Source organism: Nanorana parkeri, unplaced genomic scaffold (assembly GCF_000935625.1).
Source record: "Nanorana parkeri isolate BGI_ZX_2015 unplaced genomic scaffold, ASM93562v1 scaffold1625, whole genome shotgun sequence".
Lineage (NCBI taxonomy): Eukaryota > Metazoa > Chordata > Amphibia > Anura > Dicroglossidae > Nanorana > Nanorana parkeri.
In genome coordinates, this window is record NW_017307893.1 from 250,367 (window position 1) to 272,364 (window position 21,998).

The following is a 21,998-nucleotide window of genomic DNA, read 5'->3' on the forward strand; positions in this document are numbered from 1 at the left end:
GTATTCTGGCAGCGGCCACTGGCCAGCAGGGGATTTCTCTGTCAATGCTCGTAAGCAACACTGGGGGAAATTGTTCTATTTTTTCGTTCAGCCCATAGGTTGAACAAAAAAATAAATAAAACAGTGTATACCCACTGAAGAATACCTTTTAGCCTAGCTGTAATATTTTAGTCCCTGACCTTTAAGGAGTATGTAGAGCAGAAAGTCAGAGTGAAGTCACAACTCACAAGTCCTTGATTCAGCTTTGCAGTCAACTATCATTTTCAGTAGGAGTGGTGAGCAATGGCCGTGTCTATATTCCCACAGTACAGGTTTTCTCAAATGAGGTGTGACATACAAAGCAAAATGATTTATGACACCCCAAAAGCCTGAACAGCATGCAGCCCTCAAATACTCTAGTTCCTTGGTTCTCAACTAGTGGGTCGCGACCCAAAAGCGGGTCTAAACCCCATGTTCATTGGGTCGCCGCATGCCTTCCACTTTTCTAGGTGGGAGGCTCCTCAGCCTCCCCCTAGTGCAGCACCGTCAGTTCTCGCGCCAAGCTGCCATTCAAAATATGCTGCCCAGTGCTGAGTGTCAACTTGAGGTGGGGTGGGCTGGGGCTATGGAACTCTGTCACAGCACAGCAGCCCACACTGGACCCCAGGCTGAGGATCCACTCCAATTCTTGTAAGGTAGGGAGACTGGGTGGACTTAAAAAAAAAAGTGTGTATGTGAGAATGTGTCTATGTATGTATGTCAGTGTTTTTGAGGGCCTGTTCACACTAGTACAGTGCGACAAAATGTACCACACAGTCACAACTACCGTGCATTCTGGTGTGGGAGGTGTGTTCATTTGGATTGTACTCCAAATTCACCTCCCACCCACAGTGGGTACGGCCGCACCAGAACGTGTGGTACCCCAATGCCGTGCGTTCCATTGGAGTGTGACTTGGGTCGCGACTTAATGGCCAAGGACAAATGTGGGTCCTGAGGTTACACAGGTTGAGAACCAATGCTCTAATTGTTCAGCTTGATATAATTTATTAAAAAGTAGGAGATGGAAGATAGGTTCTCATATTGGCCCTGATTCAATAAGCTGCAATGGCATTTAAGGCATTCTAAACAGTGCTTAAGGCATGATAATATGACATGCAATAATACTATGAAGAAAGTCACTTTAGCATGTGTTAAAGAGGAACTTTACTTGCCGGCTTTTTATTCTTTGTATACCTTATTTTTCTTTTCCTCCCCATTCTTCTCCGAGTGGCCATTTTAACTAAGGGCAGGTTAATAGATCTCCTTTACTTCCTGGAACTCTGGCACATGTGACTAGGACATGTGACCATGCACATCATCTCAGGGGAGGAAAATGCCTTTCCCTGCGATCTCATGAGATTATAGATGAGATTTCCCAGCAATGCTCTGCTGATGTAACAGGATGCAATGCTTGGGCACGATTACAGAACCAGAAAGTAGAAAACAAGATTTGTAATTAAATAAAAATATGTTTGTGACCAAATGAATGTAAGATGATTTCATATCAGTATGCAGAGCTGGGGTAAAGGTCTGCTTTAAGGAACTTTGGTGTTTCTTGTAGCTTAATATATCCGGGCTATTAAAAAGTTCCGCTAAAATCTATTTAAATAATCCAGATTTTTATTAGCAATTTAACTTCATTCCTTTTAGGCAGTTTCCAGATTTTCAATTGCCAGTTTCCTTGTACCTTTTTTCCATAACTGGCGAGGCCATCGTTGTTGCATAAATTATGGTAGAGAAAATGATCCATAAATGTGGACAAAACCCAAAGATGTCCAAAATGATGTTCTGGACAATTGGCCAACATCTAGGGAAATGGCAGTATAAAGCAAGGGAATGTGTGCACTTCTACCTGACTCATTTTATGTATTTTGGTCCTGCAAATATTTGAGAAGCAAAGTCTGCAACAAAAACATTGGGTTGTCAAATAGGAGTTTGCAGAGTAACAAAAAGCATTGGTGTTTAGTATGAGAGGTACACAACGTTCCTATTACTTAACCAGGCTACAAGAAAGCATCTATGTCTGGTGTCAGAAGAGTCAATGGAAGCACTCATGGAAAGCTGTATTACAGCTCTAAACCTAGCCAGTAACGGCTAACAAATTCAGCTTCTTAGCGCCTTGTAGTCTGAGATTAATGCTTGATATACTCACCTCTTGCTGACACTTAGCAGGATGCTGTTGTTTAAATATACTTTGAATCAGTTTAAAATAGCAGATGTTTGAATATTCCTCTGCAATCATATTTTTACTTTGCTTGTTGGTGTTTAATATTGAAGAGGAACTCCAGTCAAAACACAAGCTTTGGCTGTAAGGTGTGTGTATACTTTTTGTGTTGGTTTTAATTTTTAGAAATGCTGATTAGCAGGAATTTACTTATAATAATCTCAATAGTCTTTACACATACCAGCCGAAATCCTGGTACTGACAGAATATATTATTTGTTCAAAATGTGGATGAAACTGAATGCTTGAAGTGGAAATGAAACAAAACATTTTTGTAGTTTTGCAAGGGAGTAAGGGAGGAGTATAACTGCTGTCAGGTTTTTTTTTGCCATTTGTGTCCCATTCGGGAAAATGTTGCTTTCTCTAAAATTTCTCTAAAGAGAGGGAAATCCTTTGTGGTCAGCAGAGTCACCAGAAATAGTGTTCTCATTGGAGGCTTTCCCACCTATTCTTGTTTTCCAAAATTCTCCAAAATTTCTTTCATTTTCCGTTTCAGTGATAACAGTCACCAGGACAAATAGAGGAGGTGAATCTCTCTAATGAGGACAGAGACAGCAAAAAAGATCTAACAGGTGTTCTAATCCTTCTAATACACTATCCAAAACGAAAAAATAAGTTTTGGCTTTAGTTGCTCTTTAATGCCTAACCTTCAGAACAGGTAACATACCGAAACACTAGAGCAAATGGGGAGATACTATCCCACCACAAATCTAATAAAATCTGGGCAACATTGTCATCCTAACGTCAACTGGGCTTACTTAAACTTCAACGTGACTTGCCAGTGCAGCATGGTGGGTACCTATCAGAGTAGAAAACTGTTGGTAGACAAAGTTGTATATTTTCAGAAGCTGGCCATACCTAGCCTTACCCCACTAGTTTGTGTCCTCCAGTGCTACCAGTGTTCATGGCTGCCACCACTAGGAGTTTCCATTGACACCCTCTGTAATTTGGACACAGTGCAAATGGTCGTGGGAGCAGGGGCTGGATAGACCCATCTACCTTCAGGTCTGTTGTGCAGCAGAATACGTAGTTAGGATGTTGCATAAGACAGGCTAAGCTGTTTACTTATTCTTTAAAATAGTGAAAAGCAGATACAGTAAGTCAGCTTGAGAAAAGTTACATAAGCTGGGGCATATTATGAACATCATTTTAAAGTGACACTAAACTCAGGAGTTAAATCTTTAAAATGCATTCAAATACCTTAACTATTAACAAAAATTTATCTTATTTGGGTATCACTCGGCTGTAGATCCTCAAATAATTTCTGAATTGGTGCTGACACTGTCCTTCCTTCTGGAGGGTGACTACTTTTGTTCCCCATGGTCCCTGTGTGTGTTGTAGAGTAGCCACCATTCCAAGCTCGCTCCCGTGATGGTCTATAATCTCACGTTTATTTTACTAATTGTCATCACGCATTCAGAGATGATTTTAGAATCTACAGCCTACAATGATATACAAATAAGTTACATTTTTTTAAAATAGTTGGGGTACTTGAATTTATGTTTAATATTTAACTCCTGAGCTTAGTGTCATGTTAAGCTTCTTCCTTGAAAAATTATGATTGCTTGTCTAATGGTACTGATGTTCCTAATTCAGCTCAGGTGCAGTTGCATGGTACAACTCTATCAGTGCTCATATACCCATGCTAAGGCACATTTTAAACATTCAAAGAGAGCCCATATTGTTTTATAACAATCATGGCAATGATGTGACAAAAATACCCACTGTTGTATAAACTGGTTAATAGAATAACTTCCAGAATGTAAAGTACATTTACTTTGAAGAAATCCTTCACATGAGGATTGTGAGTAGAATTTCAGTGTATTTTATACAGATGAAGGCGTTTTGACACAATATGTCCAGCACATTCCATCAAAGGAGACTAAATATTTCAGTCCACAAATATTTGAAATGCCTCCCAGCATTGTGGCTGCAAATATGCAACATTTATTCTGAAATGTAAATAACACTGATATAAGTTCTAGCAATTTCATAGTGCACCAGTATATCACAGTTTTCCCAATGACTGCCAGATGCTGGTAGTAAAAATGGTAAATAAATGAAAGCTGACGAAAGTGGAACACACATGAAGCTAACGGTCATGGCCGACTAAGGCATATTCTATATTACAGTACATAAACATATTACTACCTAGCAATTTGATACATGCACAGCTAGGTTTATTTATTACTTTTGATTATGTTATCATTTGATCTTTTGAAGCATTGCAATCACTTTATATGTGATTCTATCAATATTCTGCAATACAGGTAATTTAATTATTTGAATCAAAATGCTAAAGAAAAAGGCTTCCAGTGCACAAGTAGTTTTTACGCAAGAGGAAGTGGCTATTTTTTTTAAAATTCCCAATTAAAACACTATGTCTACACAGAACACACCATATCAGGCTTTACATTTTTCTGGCATATTTGTGCACCAGTCAACTCAGTTTATGTTACATAGTTGCATAGTTAGTCAGGTTGAAAAAAGACACATGTTCATTGAGTTCAACCTAAAGGGATAAGAAAAAAAAAAACAAAATAAAAACCTAAAGCAGAACACTATGACCACAATTACACAGTGTTGATTCAGAGGAAGGAAAAAAAACCCTATAAAACATGGTTCAATGTGCTCCAGCAGGAGAAAAAAATCCTTCCTGATCCCATAAGGCAATCGGATATTCCCGGGATCAACAATTTCTGGTGTTTAATATACCTATAAGAACTCAATATCCAATAATATTCTGTGCATGTAGGAATGCATCCAGATTTTTAAAAAATATTCCATATTTTCACAGCTCTAACTGTGAAGAATCCTTTCCGTATGCAAAGGTTAAACCTCTTTTCCTCCCGACGCAAAGAGTGCCACCTTGTCCTTTGCAGGGACCTTAAAGTGAATAATTTGACACCAAGCACACTATATGGACCCTTTTTGTATTTATACATGGTGATCATGTCCCCCCATAATCGCCTCTTCTCCAGAAAGAACAAATTCAGTTCAGTTAATATTTCATCATAGCTGAGCTCCTCCATGCCTCTTATGAGATTAGTTTCCCTTCTCTGCCTTTCCCCAGTGTATGTGTATTTAAAGCCCCTATAATTAGAGTAATAATGTGCAGTGATCCTCTGCAGTCCGGTGGGGGTGGTGCACTGAGATCCATCCAGTCTTGCAGACCTTGGAGCTGCTGTCTTCTTGACCCAAAAGGTGATATGTCAGTGAAGGTAGCCATTTTGTTAAATCTAAGCATAATTGCTGTTAAATAAGTGTTATTTTGACAGCTTAACTATAGCCTGTGGTTACGTAAAGCATTATCCAAATCATAGATATAAGATAGCATCAGGCACCAAGGATAATTATTCTTTTGAAATATAATTTAGTTTAACCTATACATGGATGCCAAGCAACTTAACAAATATAATCTCCTACTTTTGCCCCTTTTTTGCTTTAAAAGTTGTTAATTACACACCCAGGCCAGTATAAGCATTGCTTTGTTTACATTGCCATAGAAAATATGGACAGCTCACCCATCATGCTAATTCCAAACTGCAACGTGGAGTGCCAGATGCCTTGGCCAGTGTAACATACACATACCTTCAATACAAAACTACAAACAACTGACACTAATGCACTTTGCACAATTATGTCCTTTGTCATCTATAATATTTATATTTCAGGAAGTCTCTGATTTCCTACACACATAGAGTAATTATGTAAAATGCAAGCAAGCAGGACCAGTGAGATCATCCCACAATAAGCATTGCTCACTCCCCTATGTCAACAGTGAGATCTACCCTCTATATCCATATTTCCTGTGAGATATACCTCCTATATCCATGTCACCATCGAGATCTACCTCCTGTATCCATGTCACCAGTGAAATCTGCACTCCAGTACACACAGCTCACTTCCCTAAATCCATGTCACCAGTAAGATCTGTCCCCCATATGCAAAGCTCACTCTCCTGCCCAGATAGCAAGGATAACTTGCCACAAACTTGTGGCAGGGTTAAATTGTAATTCTTGTTAACTTGCTGCACACATTCCTGGCAAGTTGTAAACTTGCAGAGCACTTGCAGCACAAGTTCTAGTTGACACTTTTTGAATTTGTAGCAAATTTGCTTGGCAAGTCTACAGCAAGAGTCCTGCAGGTCTTAGCAAGAGCTCGGCAAGCTCGCTGGTCTGGAGACTTGCAATGCAGACTTGCTGTAATTGTGCAACAAAATTGTGAAGCTTGGCAAGTCTGCAACAGTTTAGCAAGTCATTTTCAAACTTGCAGCACAATTTCTTGCTATCTGGGTGTAGCCATGTTACCAGTGAAATCTGCACTCCAGTACACACCGCTCACTCCCCTAAATCCATGCCACCAGTAAGATCTGCCCCCAATACACACAACTCATTCCCCAGAATTCTTATCTGCTTCATGGATGAGAGAGTGGAGTTGCTCTAATGTCAGTTCCTGCTTCCCTGTCAGAATTACAAATCCTGCAGCTTTATTTTTTTCTTGACCACACAAGAATCACACATTTGAAACAACAATTCCCCCATAGGTTAAGAGCTGTGAGTGGCCAGGCAGCAAACTAGAGCGAGTAGTGAGACACGCTCTGCTTTCCAGTGTCATTATGTCTTTGTTTTTCCCCAACCCTTTCCAGTGTCACTATGTCTCTTTTCCCTCATTTCTTTCTCTTATGTCACTATACATTTGCTCCTCTATTGTGTGTCGCTGTGTTCATCTTCCTCATTGCCCTACCCTATGTCACTATGGGGTCTATTCACGAAGCTGCCGAAGGATCTGGCCGTAGCTTCGGCCGATCCTTCGGCTAGCTTCGGCCCCAGGACCCACCAGGGCGCCTGGGAGAGTTTTTTTTTTCGTTTTTTTTTTACAGCAGCAGAGCCGCCGGACAATAGGAAACTATTGGGCGGAGCTAGCTGTCACTGCTAGCTCCGCGCAATCGTTTGCTATTTCCTTTTTTTACTTTTTTCACTGTTCTTCTGTTCTGCTTGGTACCTCTGAGGGACCGAGCAGAACAGCCGAGCCGAATGCCGATTCAATCACTGCTGTTCGGGATCTTTAAGAATAGACCGAACAGCAGTATGTGGGGGTGGGGGCTTGGGGTTTGATGAATCCTGCTTGAAATCCATGAAACCTGAACTTAGCTGCAAACCCAAATAAAGTCTGCAAGGGCAAATCTTGTTTGGTCATTTGTATGGCTAATAGGCAAGCTATGGCCACAAAAGGGCATGAGGAGCTGGGCACTGCAATGGGGGATATTTAATAAAGCAAAATCATGTTTTAAAAAGTTACTGTGCAGCAGGGACAGGGTTCCATTAGTGTGACTTCCAGGGTGACATGGAGAAAACGCTAAGCCTTTTAAATTACATATTTGGGACATGTCTTGTATGTGGTGTTACTGAAAAGTATGATTTTCACAGACAGCATCAGTGAGTCTGGATTCTGGCATTACATATTTTCCATGTGTAACTTACAGGGTTATTCACAAAAGGCCGAAGAGCTTGGAGAAGGCAGGAGAAGTGAACAATCTAGGACAGCATAGCTGATTTGGAGAAATTCTCCAATTCAGCTCACTTTCCAGTTCAGCTATGTTGTCCTAAATTGTTCACTTCTTCGGCCTTCTCCAAACTCTTCACCCTTTTGTGAATAAACCTTTCAATGTTTAACTATTATGTTTAGATTGGCTTAAATACAGCAGCAGCACCCCCATTTTTTTTTTTAAACATGCTTTTTTAGACCAAGTGGTAATAGGCCTGAATTGACCAGTGAAAGTAGCAGCCACAAAAGATCTGAAAGCTAGGAAAAAATTTACTCCACAAAAAATAAATAAAGCTTTTACTTTTGTAGTGCAGTGTCACACTGCATTGTCTTAGAAGTTTAATAAAATGTCAAAACGGTACACAAAAACACGTATAAACCACAACCCCACATTGCCCGAATCCCCTAGATATTCCCAATTATTCCAAAAAATATTTAGGATATAGACTTCAGTCGAAATAGTCGAACTTCAGGACAGTACACATGCACTTAAATAGGTTGCAAAAGAGATAAATGCATTTCTTAGGGGTGCCAGGATCCCTCTAATGACCAACCTGCCTTTTATCATTTAAGGAGTTTTTTTTAAACTGCAGTGGCCAGGCCTGGCTGCAGACAGCACTCACAGGCAGCTCTTGAACCACATTTAGTATTTGCATTTGCAAATTTTCCATAATTTCGGATGAGTTCAACAAAAATTATGAATGAAAATTTGTTGCAGAAAAGTGACAGTAAAAAAATAGTGGTCCCCTTAAAATCGCTTACCAGACCCTTGATCCGAGCAGCAGCCTGGCAGAGCAGGAAAGGAGGGGGGTAGGAGCGTGCAACCCCCCTCCTGAACCATTCTAGGCCACATGTCCTCAACAAGGGCCTCTTCCCCACAACTTTGGCCCGGTGGTTGTGGGGGTCTGTGGGTAGATGAGCTTATAGGAATCTGGGTGCACCCAGATCCCGCCCCCTCTCGTGAATGAGTAAGGTGTAGCTGTGAACAGTAAAATTGTAAAGATACACACAACACTCTCTTTAAAAGTCCTTTATTTAAAAAAAAAAAAATACAGTTTTTGACAATTCTTTAATTAAAAAAAAGAAAAAGAACACATATTATCTCCTTTTACATGCTGGATTTACTATACTTTGCACCCTTAAGTGATAGGGTTGCTTTAAAAGGTGAACAATCTAATAATATGAAAAACACAATCAGTTGCTTTCCCCAAACAAATTTGCTGTATAAATGTTAGTTAGCATTCATTGCACAAATGTTGTTAGCAGTCATCTGACTAATGTTTTGGGCTTACATACATTGTTTTTGTATGATTTTGCTGTAAACTCAAAATAAATCCTGTAAAATACAGGCATTTTATATTACCAAAATCTGTTTAAACAGTGTATCAAAGAAAAAAGAAGCTGGATGTTTTGACAGCAGGGGATGTGTAATTTCCTTAGTTACTTTCCCTTTGCAGAGTGAGGATGTTCATTATCACTCAAGCACCTACACATATCCTGGTCTACATTCCCATATGCCGTGCCAAATGGATTAGCGGAGCAAACCACGGATTTTGTTTGACCAATTTTTTTTAGGAGATGACTGAATTTCACTGTAAACATTCACAGTTTTTACATCTTGCTATTAGTTCTCATATATTTCAGGCCCAAATACTGTTAAATACATTTGGGCATATTATAATTACTTTAGGATTAAATTATACCAGCAATTTGCCAGATGTTAGTCTCTATTCATGAAGCTTTACACAAGAATAATTTTCAGACATGTGACCGTAATTTTTAAATCTTATTGGACTGTCACTTTTTGAAAATAAGGATCTTTATCCTGGTGTTTTAGCTTTGTGAATTGAGCCTAAGGTATAAAAACACAGGGCAGTGTAAAATTGCTTGCCAATGTGCATGTCCTTATTCGTTTTACTTGTGCTGACATTTGTTACATAATACTGCGTTTAACATCATGCCTACAAATGGTTACAAAGGTACATTACAAAGGTACATGAGTTTCAAAATGTGGTTATAAGCGTATTATGACAATGAGCAAAATTATTATATTGACTTAATCGATTTGTTGATTTGACTGTAAAAGAACACGTGAAATTTCAATAGGACACTCTAGGTATGTAAACTACAAAAGAGAGATATTTGCCTAATTAAATGTATCATTAATTATTATGCTCGTGTTATTGTCTCAATTTTTCCTCCAGGATTATTGGATGCTTTCTAACAATATGTTATCAAAAGGTTTAAAACTGAAGATAAACAATAATGTCTCTTCTTTCTTTCAGCCTCAAGGGAGCAGATGCTGGCAATGGAATACGAGTGTTTGTACCAGATATTGGAATGTTTATTGCCAGTTTTGCCACCTGGCTCTTTTGCAAAAAACTTGCCCAGAAAACAGTGACTGAAGAGGATGCACAATACAACACTCAGTTTGTAAATGAAGAATTGGTATGTATTTATTTACAGACAGTCATCTCTTTTTAATGTTTACTAATTGCCTAATTTAATCAAGTGTAGGGTAAAGAGTAGGGTCAGCACAGGTTTGTAAATCAAGCTCTATAAAGCTGGCCATACACTAGTAGATTTCCGAACGAACGTTCATATGAAAGACAAGCAAAACAAGATTTTTCTTTACCACCTGATATTGCCATCAGACACTTGACGAATGTCGATCGAAATTTCGTTTGATGCCAAACTTTGATTTTGGAATGAGTGGTGTTTCCCAAACGAAAACCAAATTCACTGTTGGAATTTCGTTCTTTCAAGAAAACATTTCCATCCTGCTCTTTGGAGTTTTTGTCACTACAGTCAAAATCGATTGTTGATTTGACCCCATTAACTAATAGAAAGCCGAAAGAAAGTTCTTTCATGCAAAAGTTCTTTTGAAAATCGAAGTCGTATATGGCCAGCTTAAGTAAAGTTTTCAAAACCGTCACAGCAGTTTTTTTTTATTTGTGTATGTAAAATAATGAAGAAAAGTATATGGCTGATCTCCACACTTTGGGGTCTATTCACGAAGCTGCCGAAGGATCTGGCCGAAAATCTTTCAATGGGGACACCTGTGGCAAGTGTTTAAGAGGAGAATTCCCCTAACTTTGGGAGATTTCTTCTAACTTCCTGTTATGTGTCTTGAACGGGAATTGAACGCACTCCAAAAATAAAAAAGGTTTTGGCTATACGTACATTTTAACATTGTTCGAGACCAGTGGCAGTGATTGGCTAGTCCTTTTGGGCATGGATAAATTAGGGGCAAGAGGCTGTTTTGTGAAGCAAACTTGTATGCTGAAGGTTTGAACATTGCCATTTTAAAATTTAATTTAGACATAAATTGGTTAAAAACTATTTTCTTAATGTTTTAAACAAATGATTGACAGCCTGCTGGAGAGCAGAATACAGCAATCTGGCAAATATCACCTGCAACTGTACCTGTAAATGTTATAATCTGTAGCCCATGTGTTACGTTTAATCCATCACACAGTCTAGTTCATTCATTCCGATAATTGGGGAGGAAGAGGAAGCCATGAAACATAAAGCGCACGTTTTGAACATCTGTACCCTCTTGATGTACTAAAGCCTGTGCGGGTTTATGAACCAATATTTGAGATGAGGAAAAAGTAACCATACATTTCCAAATAAATTTGAATCTTCATATCTTACATGGATTTTTGATTTTATAGAGTTCAGTTAAATGTTTCAGCTGCAGTGCCTTTTTTTATTTTCTATAGCTATATTAGCATGCAAAAGATTCAGTGAGAAGCCTCAAGAAGGCTATTTATTAAAAAATGAGAAAAAAAAAATTGTTACTCTATGTGAGATCAGCCATAACATTATGACCACTGAGAGGTGAAGTGAATTAAATTGATTATCTGGCACCTGAAAGTGGGTGGGGTAAGGATTTGAGAGACTTCGACAAGGACCACATTGTGATGGCTAGACGACTGGGTCAGAGCAACTTCAAAACTGCAGCTCTTTTGGGATGATCCCAGTTTGTAGTGGTCAGGACCCACCAAAAGTGGTCAAAGGACCACTGATGCACAGGGCGAGCGAAGGCTGGCCTGTGTAGTCCGGTCCAAAAGGAGAGCTACTGTAGCTTAAATTGCTAGAAAAGTTAATGATGGTACCAATAGAAAGTTGTCTGAACACACAGGGCATCACAGTTTGTTGCATATTGGGCTGCGTAGGTGCAGACTCGTGAGGGCACCCATGCTGACCTTTGTCCACTGACAAAAGTGCCTACAATGGGCATGTGAGCATCAGAACTGGACCACGGAGCTATGCAAGAAGTAGGTCTGATCATTTACATTTCCTTTTACATCATGTGGATGGGCGGGTGCGTGTGTGTTGCTTACCTGGGGAAGAGATGGTACCAGGATGCACTATGGGAAGGAGGCAAGCTGGCGGAGGCAGTTTGATGCCATGAGCAATGTTTTCCTGGGAAACCTTGGGTCCTGCCATTCATGTGGATGCTACTTTGACGTGCACCACCTACCTAGACATTGTTACTGACCAAGTACACCCTTTCATGGAAATTGTATTGCCTGATGGCATGGCCTCTTATAGCAGGACAATATGCCATGCCACACTGCAAAAATGTTTAAAAAATGGTTTGATTAACACAACAACGAGATTGTTGTGTTGACTTGGCCCTAAAATTCTCTGGATTCCAATCTAATTCCATTCATCTGTGGGATGTGCTAGAAAAACAAGTCCGATCCTTGGAAACCCCACCTCGCAACTTACAGAACTTAAAGAATCTGCTAATGATGGCTTGGTGCCTGATACCACAGCATACCTTCAGAGGTCTAGTGGAGTCCGTACGGTCAGGGTTGTTTTGGTGACAAAAGGGGGACCTACTCAATATTAGTTGGGTAGTCATAATGTTATAAAGGATCATTGTATTTTGTTCATGTTTGTATGTTGAGGTAAATAAATATTTTGCAGTTTAATTTATACCACCATTATTTATAGTTTCAATAAGGGAATTTTCAGCTAAACACCAAATAGGTACCCACTGCAAGGCTTAAGATTTATTTGCCTGGAGTTCTTCTTTAAATGTAGCTAGTGTCAACATCTTGATTTGATTTATTATTTTCTTCCAGTACAGAAACACTCAGACTGGGATAGGGAGTGTAGTAATAGCAGCCGATCAAGTGCATTGTATGTACTGGCAAGGAACATGCAGACAGAGGAGTGCAAAGAGAGTAGAAGAATAAGCTCATTAGTCTGCCTCTGCTCCTTTATGGCCCAATGACATGCTGTTGGCAAATTAGCTGTATTTGCAATAGAGAAAAGTTAGGTCACCAATCTAGCCAGACAGAGTTTTTATGAATCTTACAGAGTTATTCACTAATGGGTGAAGAGTTTGGAGAAGTGAACAATCTAGGACAACATAGCTGAACTGGAAAGTGAGCTGAATTGGAGAATTTTTCCAAATCAACTTTTTTGGCCTAGAGTGTTCATTTCTGCCTTCTCCATACTCTACACCCTTTAGTGAATAACCCTGTTAGTGATGGATGGAGAGCAAAAAAGCAATCACTAGCAGATAAAAAAGCTCCTATTTCCACTTTGTACTTTGGCTGATAGAAAGTTTGAACAAGGCAATGTGCAATATTCTCTTACCATGTTTTGCCTGTTCTAAGCTGAGGTAAACTGAAACATGAGAGAGTTTTAATGGGTAAACGTACATCCTGGGTCTTCACATTGTTATATTTTCCTTGTTGTGCTGTGCAAAAAGAGGAGACACTGAGTTTTATTTACCAAAGTGTCTGAAAGTTGAACTGTCTGTGTGGACTGTGTTGCCTAAAGCAACCAAACAGATTCCAACTGCCATTTTCCCATTTTAATGATTTGTTTCTTCAGTTTTCTAATAGTTTTTGGGGTAAAATTTACAAATAATTTCGACTGTAGTGACAAAAAAATGTAAGGAAGCAGGATGGAAATTATTTCTTGAATGAATGAAATTCAAAACAGTGATTGTGGTTTGTGGTTTTCATTTGGGAAACTCCATTAATTCTAAAATCAAATATTAAAAACAAAGGCAGTTTCGAAGTCTCTGATGGCATTATCAGATGTTCCAACTGGATTTTTTTTATGAACATTCGTACAAAAATCTACTGGTGTATGGTCAGCTTTACTCAGTAAGTCAGCACAAGCAGCAGTGATTATGAACAAAGCGCAGTAACCTTAACACATTTGAGATTCATGAGGTCAGGTCAGTAAAAGATTGGTTGCTGTGGTTTAATTTACTTTGCACATTTTTCTTTGTCTTACTAAAGAAGTCTCTTTGGCTATAAGCGTACATGCTGGATGTAGTGCAGGTTCCAGATAGCAGATGATATGTTGATTTACCAATTCAGATTCCTGTTTATCACAGAGTCAAACACCATATGTTTAACAGCACATTTAATTTTTTATAACAAGAACCTTTCTTTCCTTATTACATGCATTTATCCATTTTTCTATGAAGTATTGTTTTCAGAGCATGGAATGTATGTAGTGGATAATTTATTTCTAGCCAGAGATGCCAGGCTGTGCTAGGAACTAGAGAGCTTATCTTCCCCTAACATCACCATTGAGGCTTTGTGTTGGGGGTGTGCCGAGGATTATTCCTGCTGAGAAGAGTCTTCATGCAGAAATGATGGCATTTCCTTGCTTTGGTGTTTATACTGTATCTGATGAGACAGTTAAAAGCTGAATGTTAACAAAATAATCCAGTGATGACTAATAGCATTTCTGGCCCCACTCTGATAGTAGCAGTAACAGCTGCTGTGCAGGCACTGCTCTTTTCCTGTCTTAGATTTATTGTTGCTTTGACATTTACATGTAATATGCAATGAAGCTTCTTAGGTTTTTCATAGATAAATGTAACCACTTTGTGCAAGCAGATGTGAGATCATCTCATCATTCTACTATTAGGTGTAGGACTACACGATAGAAATATGGAGCAGTGTATTTAAGGCTCATACTTAAACAAAAGAATATCAAATCACTTGGAATGCAATTATTTAGAATGTAAGTAAATATAGCAATATAGTTCTATAGCATTTTCGCCAAATTGGTCAGGGTATATATATATATATGTGTGTGTGTGTGTGTAATTATATATGTACACAGAGAGCTATATATGCAAATTTAACAGTGCTACACAATAATTCTAGACTTGCTACTTTTCACAATTCAAGTTAATCAGATGATTTCACATTTCCCTTATCAGTGGTAATCATGAAATGAATATTAAAGGAGAACTATGAGGTGAGTGCTTTTCACTCACCTCATAGTTCTAGCCGACCTGTGACAATGAGACTGTCACAGGTCGGCTCAGTAGATCGGGAGGTGAGCGAACACATACCAGCGTTCGTTCACCTCTCGATCCTGTCACGGCTATCTGCTGTGACAGGGGAGGGGCTGGATTCCCCCCTCCCTGCTCCGATCCGCCAGCGCTGACTGGCGGAACGGACGGGGGAAGGGGCGGGTACAGCTGGCTCTGCCTCTAGATAGGCAGGGGCAGCTGTCAGTCACGCAGCTGGGCGGATCCCGGCACAATTGTCGGGATCCGCTTCAGCTGCGGCGTCTCAGTATACCGCCAGCAGCAGCTTGCGGTATACTGCGGCGTCTCAGTATACCGCGAGCTACAGCTCGCGGTATACTGAGCCTAGGGTGACGGGAGGAGGCTAGTTTGTGTCCTCCCATTACCCTAAGGAGAACTATGGGGAAAAGCCTTAACCCCATAGTTCTCCTTTAATTATGAACAGAAAAGAAGTACTGAAAAAGCAGGGGTCAGGAGTATGTAATGTACTGAGTGCAGTGGTCAGAAATATGCTCTGTACAGACTAGTCAGTGTAGCAACCCCATACAGTACCAGTTAGTACAGAAGTGGCCCTTTACATTGGTGGTCAGCAGTGAAGTGCCACCTTACATCAGTGCTAGGTAGAGAAGTGCCCTTACATTGACAGTCAATAGTGAAGTGCCCCTTTATATTGGAGGTCTGTGGTAAAGTGCTCCCTTACACTGGCAGCCAGTGTAGAAGTGCTTCCTAAGATTGGTGGTCAGTATAAGAGTGCCCCCTAACATTGGTTGTTAGTATAGAAGTGTCCCCCTGCATTGGTCAGTGGTTATGCACACCCTTTCACTGATAGGCAGTGTAGTGCCACTTACATGAATGCTCAGTTGATGGTCAGTGGTCAAGTACCTCCTTACATTGGTGATCAATAGTGAAGTGCTTCTTACATTGGTGGTCAGTGGTAAAGAGCCCCTTTACATTGGTGGTCAGTGGTGAAGGGCTTCTTACATTGGTGGCCAGTGTTAAAGTGCCCCTTTACATTGATGGTAAGTGGTGAAATGTCCCTTTGCATCAGTGGTCAGTGGTTACCTGAGAGAGTGCAGCAACTGTTGGGTGGGAGATCAGTGCATTTACGAATAATAGCACTGGCTAGTGCCACTAGAGCCCAAATCTTTATACCTCCTTAATGCCTGCACCAGAGGTGGACCATTTGCAGCACTCTGCCTTTGGTATGCCACTGCCTGTCATTAGAGAAATATGGAGCTGACAGTGTTGAACTACCTTCTGAAAATGCTCCTTGCCTGACTATTATAATATCTTTCTCGCTTTAGTACCTTCTGAGTCACTGATCGAAATAAAGTTTGCAGATCAAGTTGGAGAAAAGTCAAAACTCCTGATCTGAACATCTGCTCAATCTGTCAATAACTCTTTAATAATATTAAAAAAAAGTATAAGTGTGTAAAAATGTGAAGATCATATAAATAATAACTTCATGGTAAGCACTAAAATATATGAAACATACATACTCACTGAAACTGTGTAATAATATGATATTTTGTTTCATGTTTAGACAGAAGCAGGGAAAATGGACATGGATGATGCATTAATGTGTGAAGATTTTGATGGAGAAGATGATGTTAATGAAGGGGCAGAAGAAAGCACAAGGTTAAAAATTCTTCGCAAAGTTGCCTCATTTGCCTCAAAGCTTAAAGAATTTATTGGCAACATTATAGCCACCGCTGGAAAAGTAGTTGTTATAATTTTACTTGGTATAACAGGTTGGTGCTACACAGTAGACTTATTTACCTTTTAAGCATGTACAATGTAGTAATTGTTTAGAAAAGCGCCTTCAGTGTGCACAGTCTCTTATCATTGTCTTAGCAGCGCTATTGTGGAAGCATTATATTTGTTAATTTGTTATACTGAAATTTTGGACTTCATTGAAAAGCAATTCCAGGCAACAAGTGATAGGAATCAGTGGGTTTCTGATGACAGAAGGCACTGGGGTGGACAAGAGCTCTACAGCTTTGTCTGGTCAGGCAGACTCTTCTCAATGTATGGATTTCAAGGCACTTACTCTTAATGGGCACCACCAATATCTTTGTCTGGTCTTGTCTGGGCATGGACATTTCCTTACACTGAAATTAGGTCACAATATGTAAATGTGGGAGGAGCAGGACTTGACAATGAAGATTTTTTAAGGAAGAGTCAATGGGGCATTGAACAGGCCACACAGCAAAGATCTCTGTGTAGTGGTGATAGATTTATATGTGGCTTGTCAGGGATGCTGGAGGAAGGCATCGCGCCCCATTAATGATAAATGCACTTACTGGCGCCTTCTAAGGATAAGTTTAAGAGTGAGTTACAGGACTGTTCCTATGAGGCGACATCTCATTGGAGGGCAGCAGGTGTGGGGGGAAGGCAGCAGGGGGGAAGCCACATAATTCCAGGATGCTAAGAGCTCTTAACAGGATGCCTGACAGAGCCAAGGGAGAGGAGGTAATGGTTAGGGGTTAAACTTACTTTTACTAATACATTTAGTAATGCTTAAGCAGCCAAGAAATAAGGGCATGCTGATAAGTCTGTTTTAAACTGTCAAGATTGAACAATGTCTTTTTTAGGTGTGAAAGAAGACATTTTTTTTAATGTTCTGGTGTCCACATATCCCATACCTCATTAATTTTGCGTAAAAAAGCATACTGCTGATCTGTGCCTCATAGGTCACATGGTCTGCTTTCAGCTAGTTACATTTTTGCTGCAGGGACATCTCACCATTAAAGATCTTGAGATCTATAAGAAACCAGGAGGTGAATCAACTCACTAATGCCCGACTTAAAGGAGAACTATGAGGTGAGTGCTTTTCACTCACCTCATAGTTCTAGCCGACCTGTGACAATGAGACTGTCACAGGTCGGCTCAGTAGATCGGGAGGTGAGCGGACACATACCGGCGTTCGCTCACCTCTCGATCCTGTCACAGCCCTCTACCGTGAAAGGGGAGGGGCTGGATACCCCTCTCTCCGCGCCGATCCACCAGCGCTGACTGGCGGAATGGACGGGGGAGGGTACAGCTGGCTCTGCCTCTAGATAGGAGCTGCAGCTGAGCGGATCCAGACATAATTGTCGGGATCCGCTTCAGCTGCGGCGTCTCAGTATACCGCGAGCAGCAGCTAACTGAGCCTAGTACTGAGCCTAGGGTGACGGGAGGACGCTAGTTTGTGTCCTCCCGTTACCCTAAGGAGAACTATGGGGAAAAGCCTTAACCCCATAGTTCTCCTTTAAACAAAAACTTCAACTTGGGTGGTGTTGACTGTTATGTAACGGCTCTAGATATTGATGCAGTCTGAAAATGTTCTCTGTTTTCTTTCACAGGCATGATGTTGCCTTCTTTGACCTCAGCTGTGTATTTCTTTGTATTTTTGGGGTTATGCACATGGTGGTCCTGTTGCCGAGTATTTGATCCGCTGATATTCAGCTGTCTATGTGTATTAATGGCCATATTCAGTGCAGGGCACTTGATTGGACTTTATCTTTACCAGTTGCAGTTTTTTCAGGAGATTATTCCACCTAATGATTTTTATGCCAGGTAAGTTAAACACATGATCAAGAATTGTGGTTTTCTTTTCTCTTGATGTTGCACTTTATAGACTCCATTCTGGTATTAATTACCAAACAGACCATGAATCCAAAACACTTGTAAAACATGTGATTGAGTTTAACTGCATATTTTACTCCACTGCTAATTTTACTAGCTGAATAAAGATAGCTGCTGTGAAACCCAATTAGAAAATGGTGAAATAAATAGCATCTCAGGCAAATGGGCAGAAGAGAAAACATTTTTATTTATTTATTAGTTTTAGTTATTAATATTGTAATATTGTAGTCAAAAGGTTTTTAAGCTATTTCAGATGCTGATGAAATCACTTACAATGAATGCTGCTCCTTGATTTTTACAAGTTTAACAGGGTTATTCACAAAAGGGTGAAGAGTTTGGAGAAGGCAGGAGAAGTGAACAATCTAGGACAACATAGCTGATTTGGAAAAATTCTCTAATTCAGTTCCCTTTTCAAATCAGCTATTTTGGCCCAGATTGTTCACTTCTCCTGCCATCTCCAAACTCTTCACCCTTTTGTGAATAACCCTGTTAGTTTCCTGCAGAATCAGCTGGTTCCTTGAGCACTGGTCCTGATATTCTGTTTTAGGGTGGCTACTTTCACTTGCAGGGTCCTATGCAGCCACCCTTGTATATGCCAGTAAGCTGACCGATGAAAGAACCCTGCGTGGTTCTGAAACATTGCATTATTTACATTATGCTGCCAGAATGTCTGTAAAGATGTAATTCTTAAGCTGAATGATGTGCGGGTAACATATTTCACAGTGTATGTGGTGGTGCCATCCACCGGCTGTTCCAGTGCCCAAGTAATCTACAAGAAGAGATCTATCGCTCTGGGGTGCGGTTGGAGATATTACTAATATTAGTAAGCTGCGTGTGTATCCACAAACACACAGACACAGCACGGCAAGCCACTCCCTTGCTCCCTGCTCCTCCAGTAGATAGCCTAATGTAGAAAAATATCTTTTTTTAAGTAAACCTGGCACAAATCTTCACTGAGCATGTGATGAAAATATATATAAGAAGCTGTTCCCTCCTGTAAAAACCACTTGAAGGTAAACAGTAGATCCAGAGATGCAAGCAAATAAAACCATTGACTCTTCCTGCAAACGTCACGTTTAATCTTACCCTTCTCACCTCTTCCTATTAGTCCTTCAATAAAATAGATGTCTTCACTGACCAAAAAGGAGTTGTAGGAGACAAGAGAAAGCCACGACTTCCATTCTATCTGTTCACTCTGGATATCTCTCTTTTCCCAGTTGGCTAGAATTATCTTTTTTTTTCTATTGGCTGACCTGAATTGGCAAGACTAGTGAATGCTAGAGAGCAAAAAAAGGGTTACAACAGTGTTCCTGCACACAGGACTGGCCTTAGGCCTTTAGGCACCCTGTGCGAGAAAGCTGGGACACAGAGCAGCACCCAGCGGGGGAGGAGAGAAAGAACGGATGCAACGCTTTCGGCATTATGCATCCCTAGTTGGGACAATATGAGATTGCCAATCTTTATGCTTATGCAATGTTAATATGTGTACAATACAATTGTGATCATTTGTATCCTAAATGTATGTGCTATTCATTCTTGTACCTTAAAAGCCGTACTATATCTTCCTACAAATTGTTTCCTATACGAGGGTGTGGTGCAACATCATTGGGTGCCGTCCTTTTATTAAACAGTAGGCAAAAAATAAATAAAGTGTCAGGATGTCATGCAGACCCTCATTTCAAGCAAGTGCATCTAGAAAAGTACAAACACAGAACCCAGACAACATGTTAAATAGTGCACACTGTTTACTGACACAAAGTACATGCTGCACACTGTTGCATATGTATAAATAGAAAAAGGAATTGGGGACACAGAGTCCTCAATCTCTGCTTCTGTAGCCCCAGCACTACACCATGATGTAAAGCAATCTGATTGTCTAATCTTCCAATCTGATTGTCCTATCTGATTGGACAATCAAGTTGGACAATCTCTCATTTAAAATCTGATTGCTCAATCTATACCTTGCAATCTATAGATTGGATAATCAGATTGAATTATCTAATAGGGCCAATCTGATTGGATGAGCTAATTGGACCAATCTTGTTGGACGATCTGATTGGACCAGTTTGATTGGTCCAATTGGATGATCAGATTGGACAAATCTGATAGGCCCAATCCGATTGGACAATCAGATTGGATCAATATAGTTGGACCATTCTGATGGGAAGATCTGATTGGACCAATCTGAAATGACGACCTGATTGGAGCAATTTGTTTGGACCAATCTGATTGGATGATAAGATTGCAATCTATAGATTGGATGATCAGATTTAATTATCTAATTAGGCCAATCTGATTGGATGAGCTAATTTGACCAATCTGGTTGGAAGATCTGATTGGACCAGTTTGATTGGTCCAATCAGATTGGTCCAATGGTCTAATTAGACGATCTGATTGGAGCAATTTGGTTGGACCAATCTGATTGGAAGATCTGATTGAACTGATCTGATTTGACGATCAGATTGGATCAATCTGGTTGGACGATCTGGTTTTATCAATCTGATTGGAGCAATTTGATTGAACCAACTTGATTGGACCAATTTGATTTGACAATCTGTTTGGACCAATCTGATTGGAGCAATTTGATTGGATCAATCTAAATGGAAGATCTGATTGAACTGATATGATTGGACTAATCAGATTGTACAATATGATTGGACGATCAGATTGGACCAATCTGGTTTGACGATCTGATTGAACCAACTTGATTGGATCGATCTGGTTGGGCGATCTGGTTTTACCAATTTGATTGGACCAATGTGATTGGACTAATCTGATTGGAGCAATTTGATTGGATCAATCTGATTGGAAGATCTGATTGAACTGATCTGATTGGACTAATCAGATTGTACAATCTGATTGGACGATCAGATTGGACCAATCTGGTTTGACGATCTGGTTTTACCAATCTGATCTTCCAATCTTCCAATCTGATCTTCCAATCTGATCATCCAATCAGATTGACCAATCAGATTGTCAGACTTTGTCCCTAGTTATGAATCACTTCCTGTTTATTCATGAGTTTCTGAATGAATAGAAGCAGCTCAGTACCCATTCATAACTGGATGATATTATAAATATTTACTATCTCTGGTTTGTGAATGAATGGCAAGCCTCTGTACGGAGTGTTTTCCATTCATTCAGTGCTGAGGCTACAGAAGCAGAGATCGAGGACTGCGTCCTCAATTTATTTTTCTATTTCAAAAGGGAAATGTCAGGGGTCTGTTGACACCAGATATTTCACTGTAGCCCCCCCCCCCAACCGGCAAAAAAACCA

General features: G+C 40.0%; 1 protein-coding gene across 1 annotated transcript in view; it reads left to right on the top strand.

The window, feature by feature from the left end:
* LOC108799079 (piezo-type mechanosensitive ion channel component 2-like) overlaps positions 1-21,998 on the top strand; it is a gene marked incomplete at its 3' end in the record, with an annotated part of 182,803 nt that overhangs the window by 85,588 nt on the left and 75,217 nt on the right. The window contains exons 5-7 of the mRNA XM_018570899.1: positions 10,074-10,236; positions 16,638-16,845; positions 18,439-18,652. Coding sequence (XP_018426401.1) covers positions 10,074-10,236; positions 16,638-16,845; positions 18,439-18,652 — 585 coding nt within the window. The remainder of the gene's footprint in view (positions 1-10,073; positions 10,237-16,637; positions 16,846-18,438; positions 18,653-21,998) is intronic.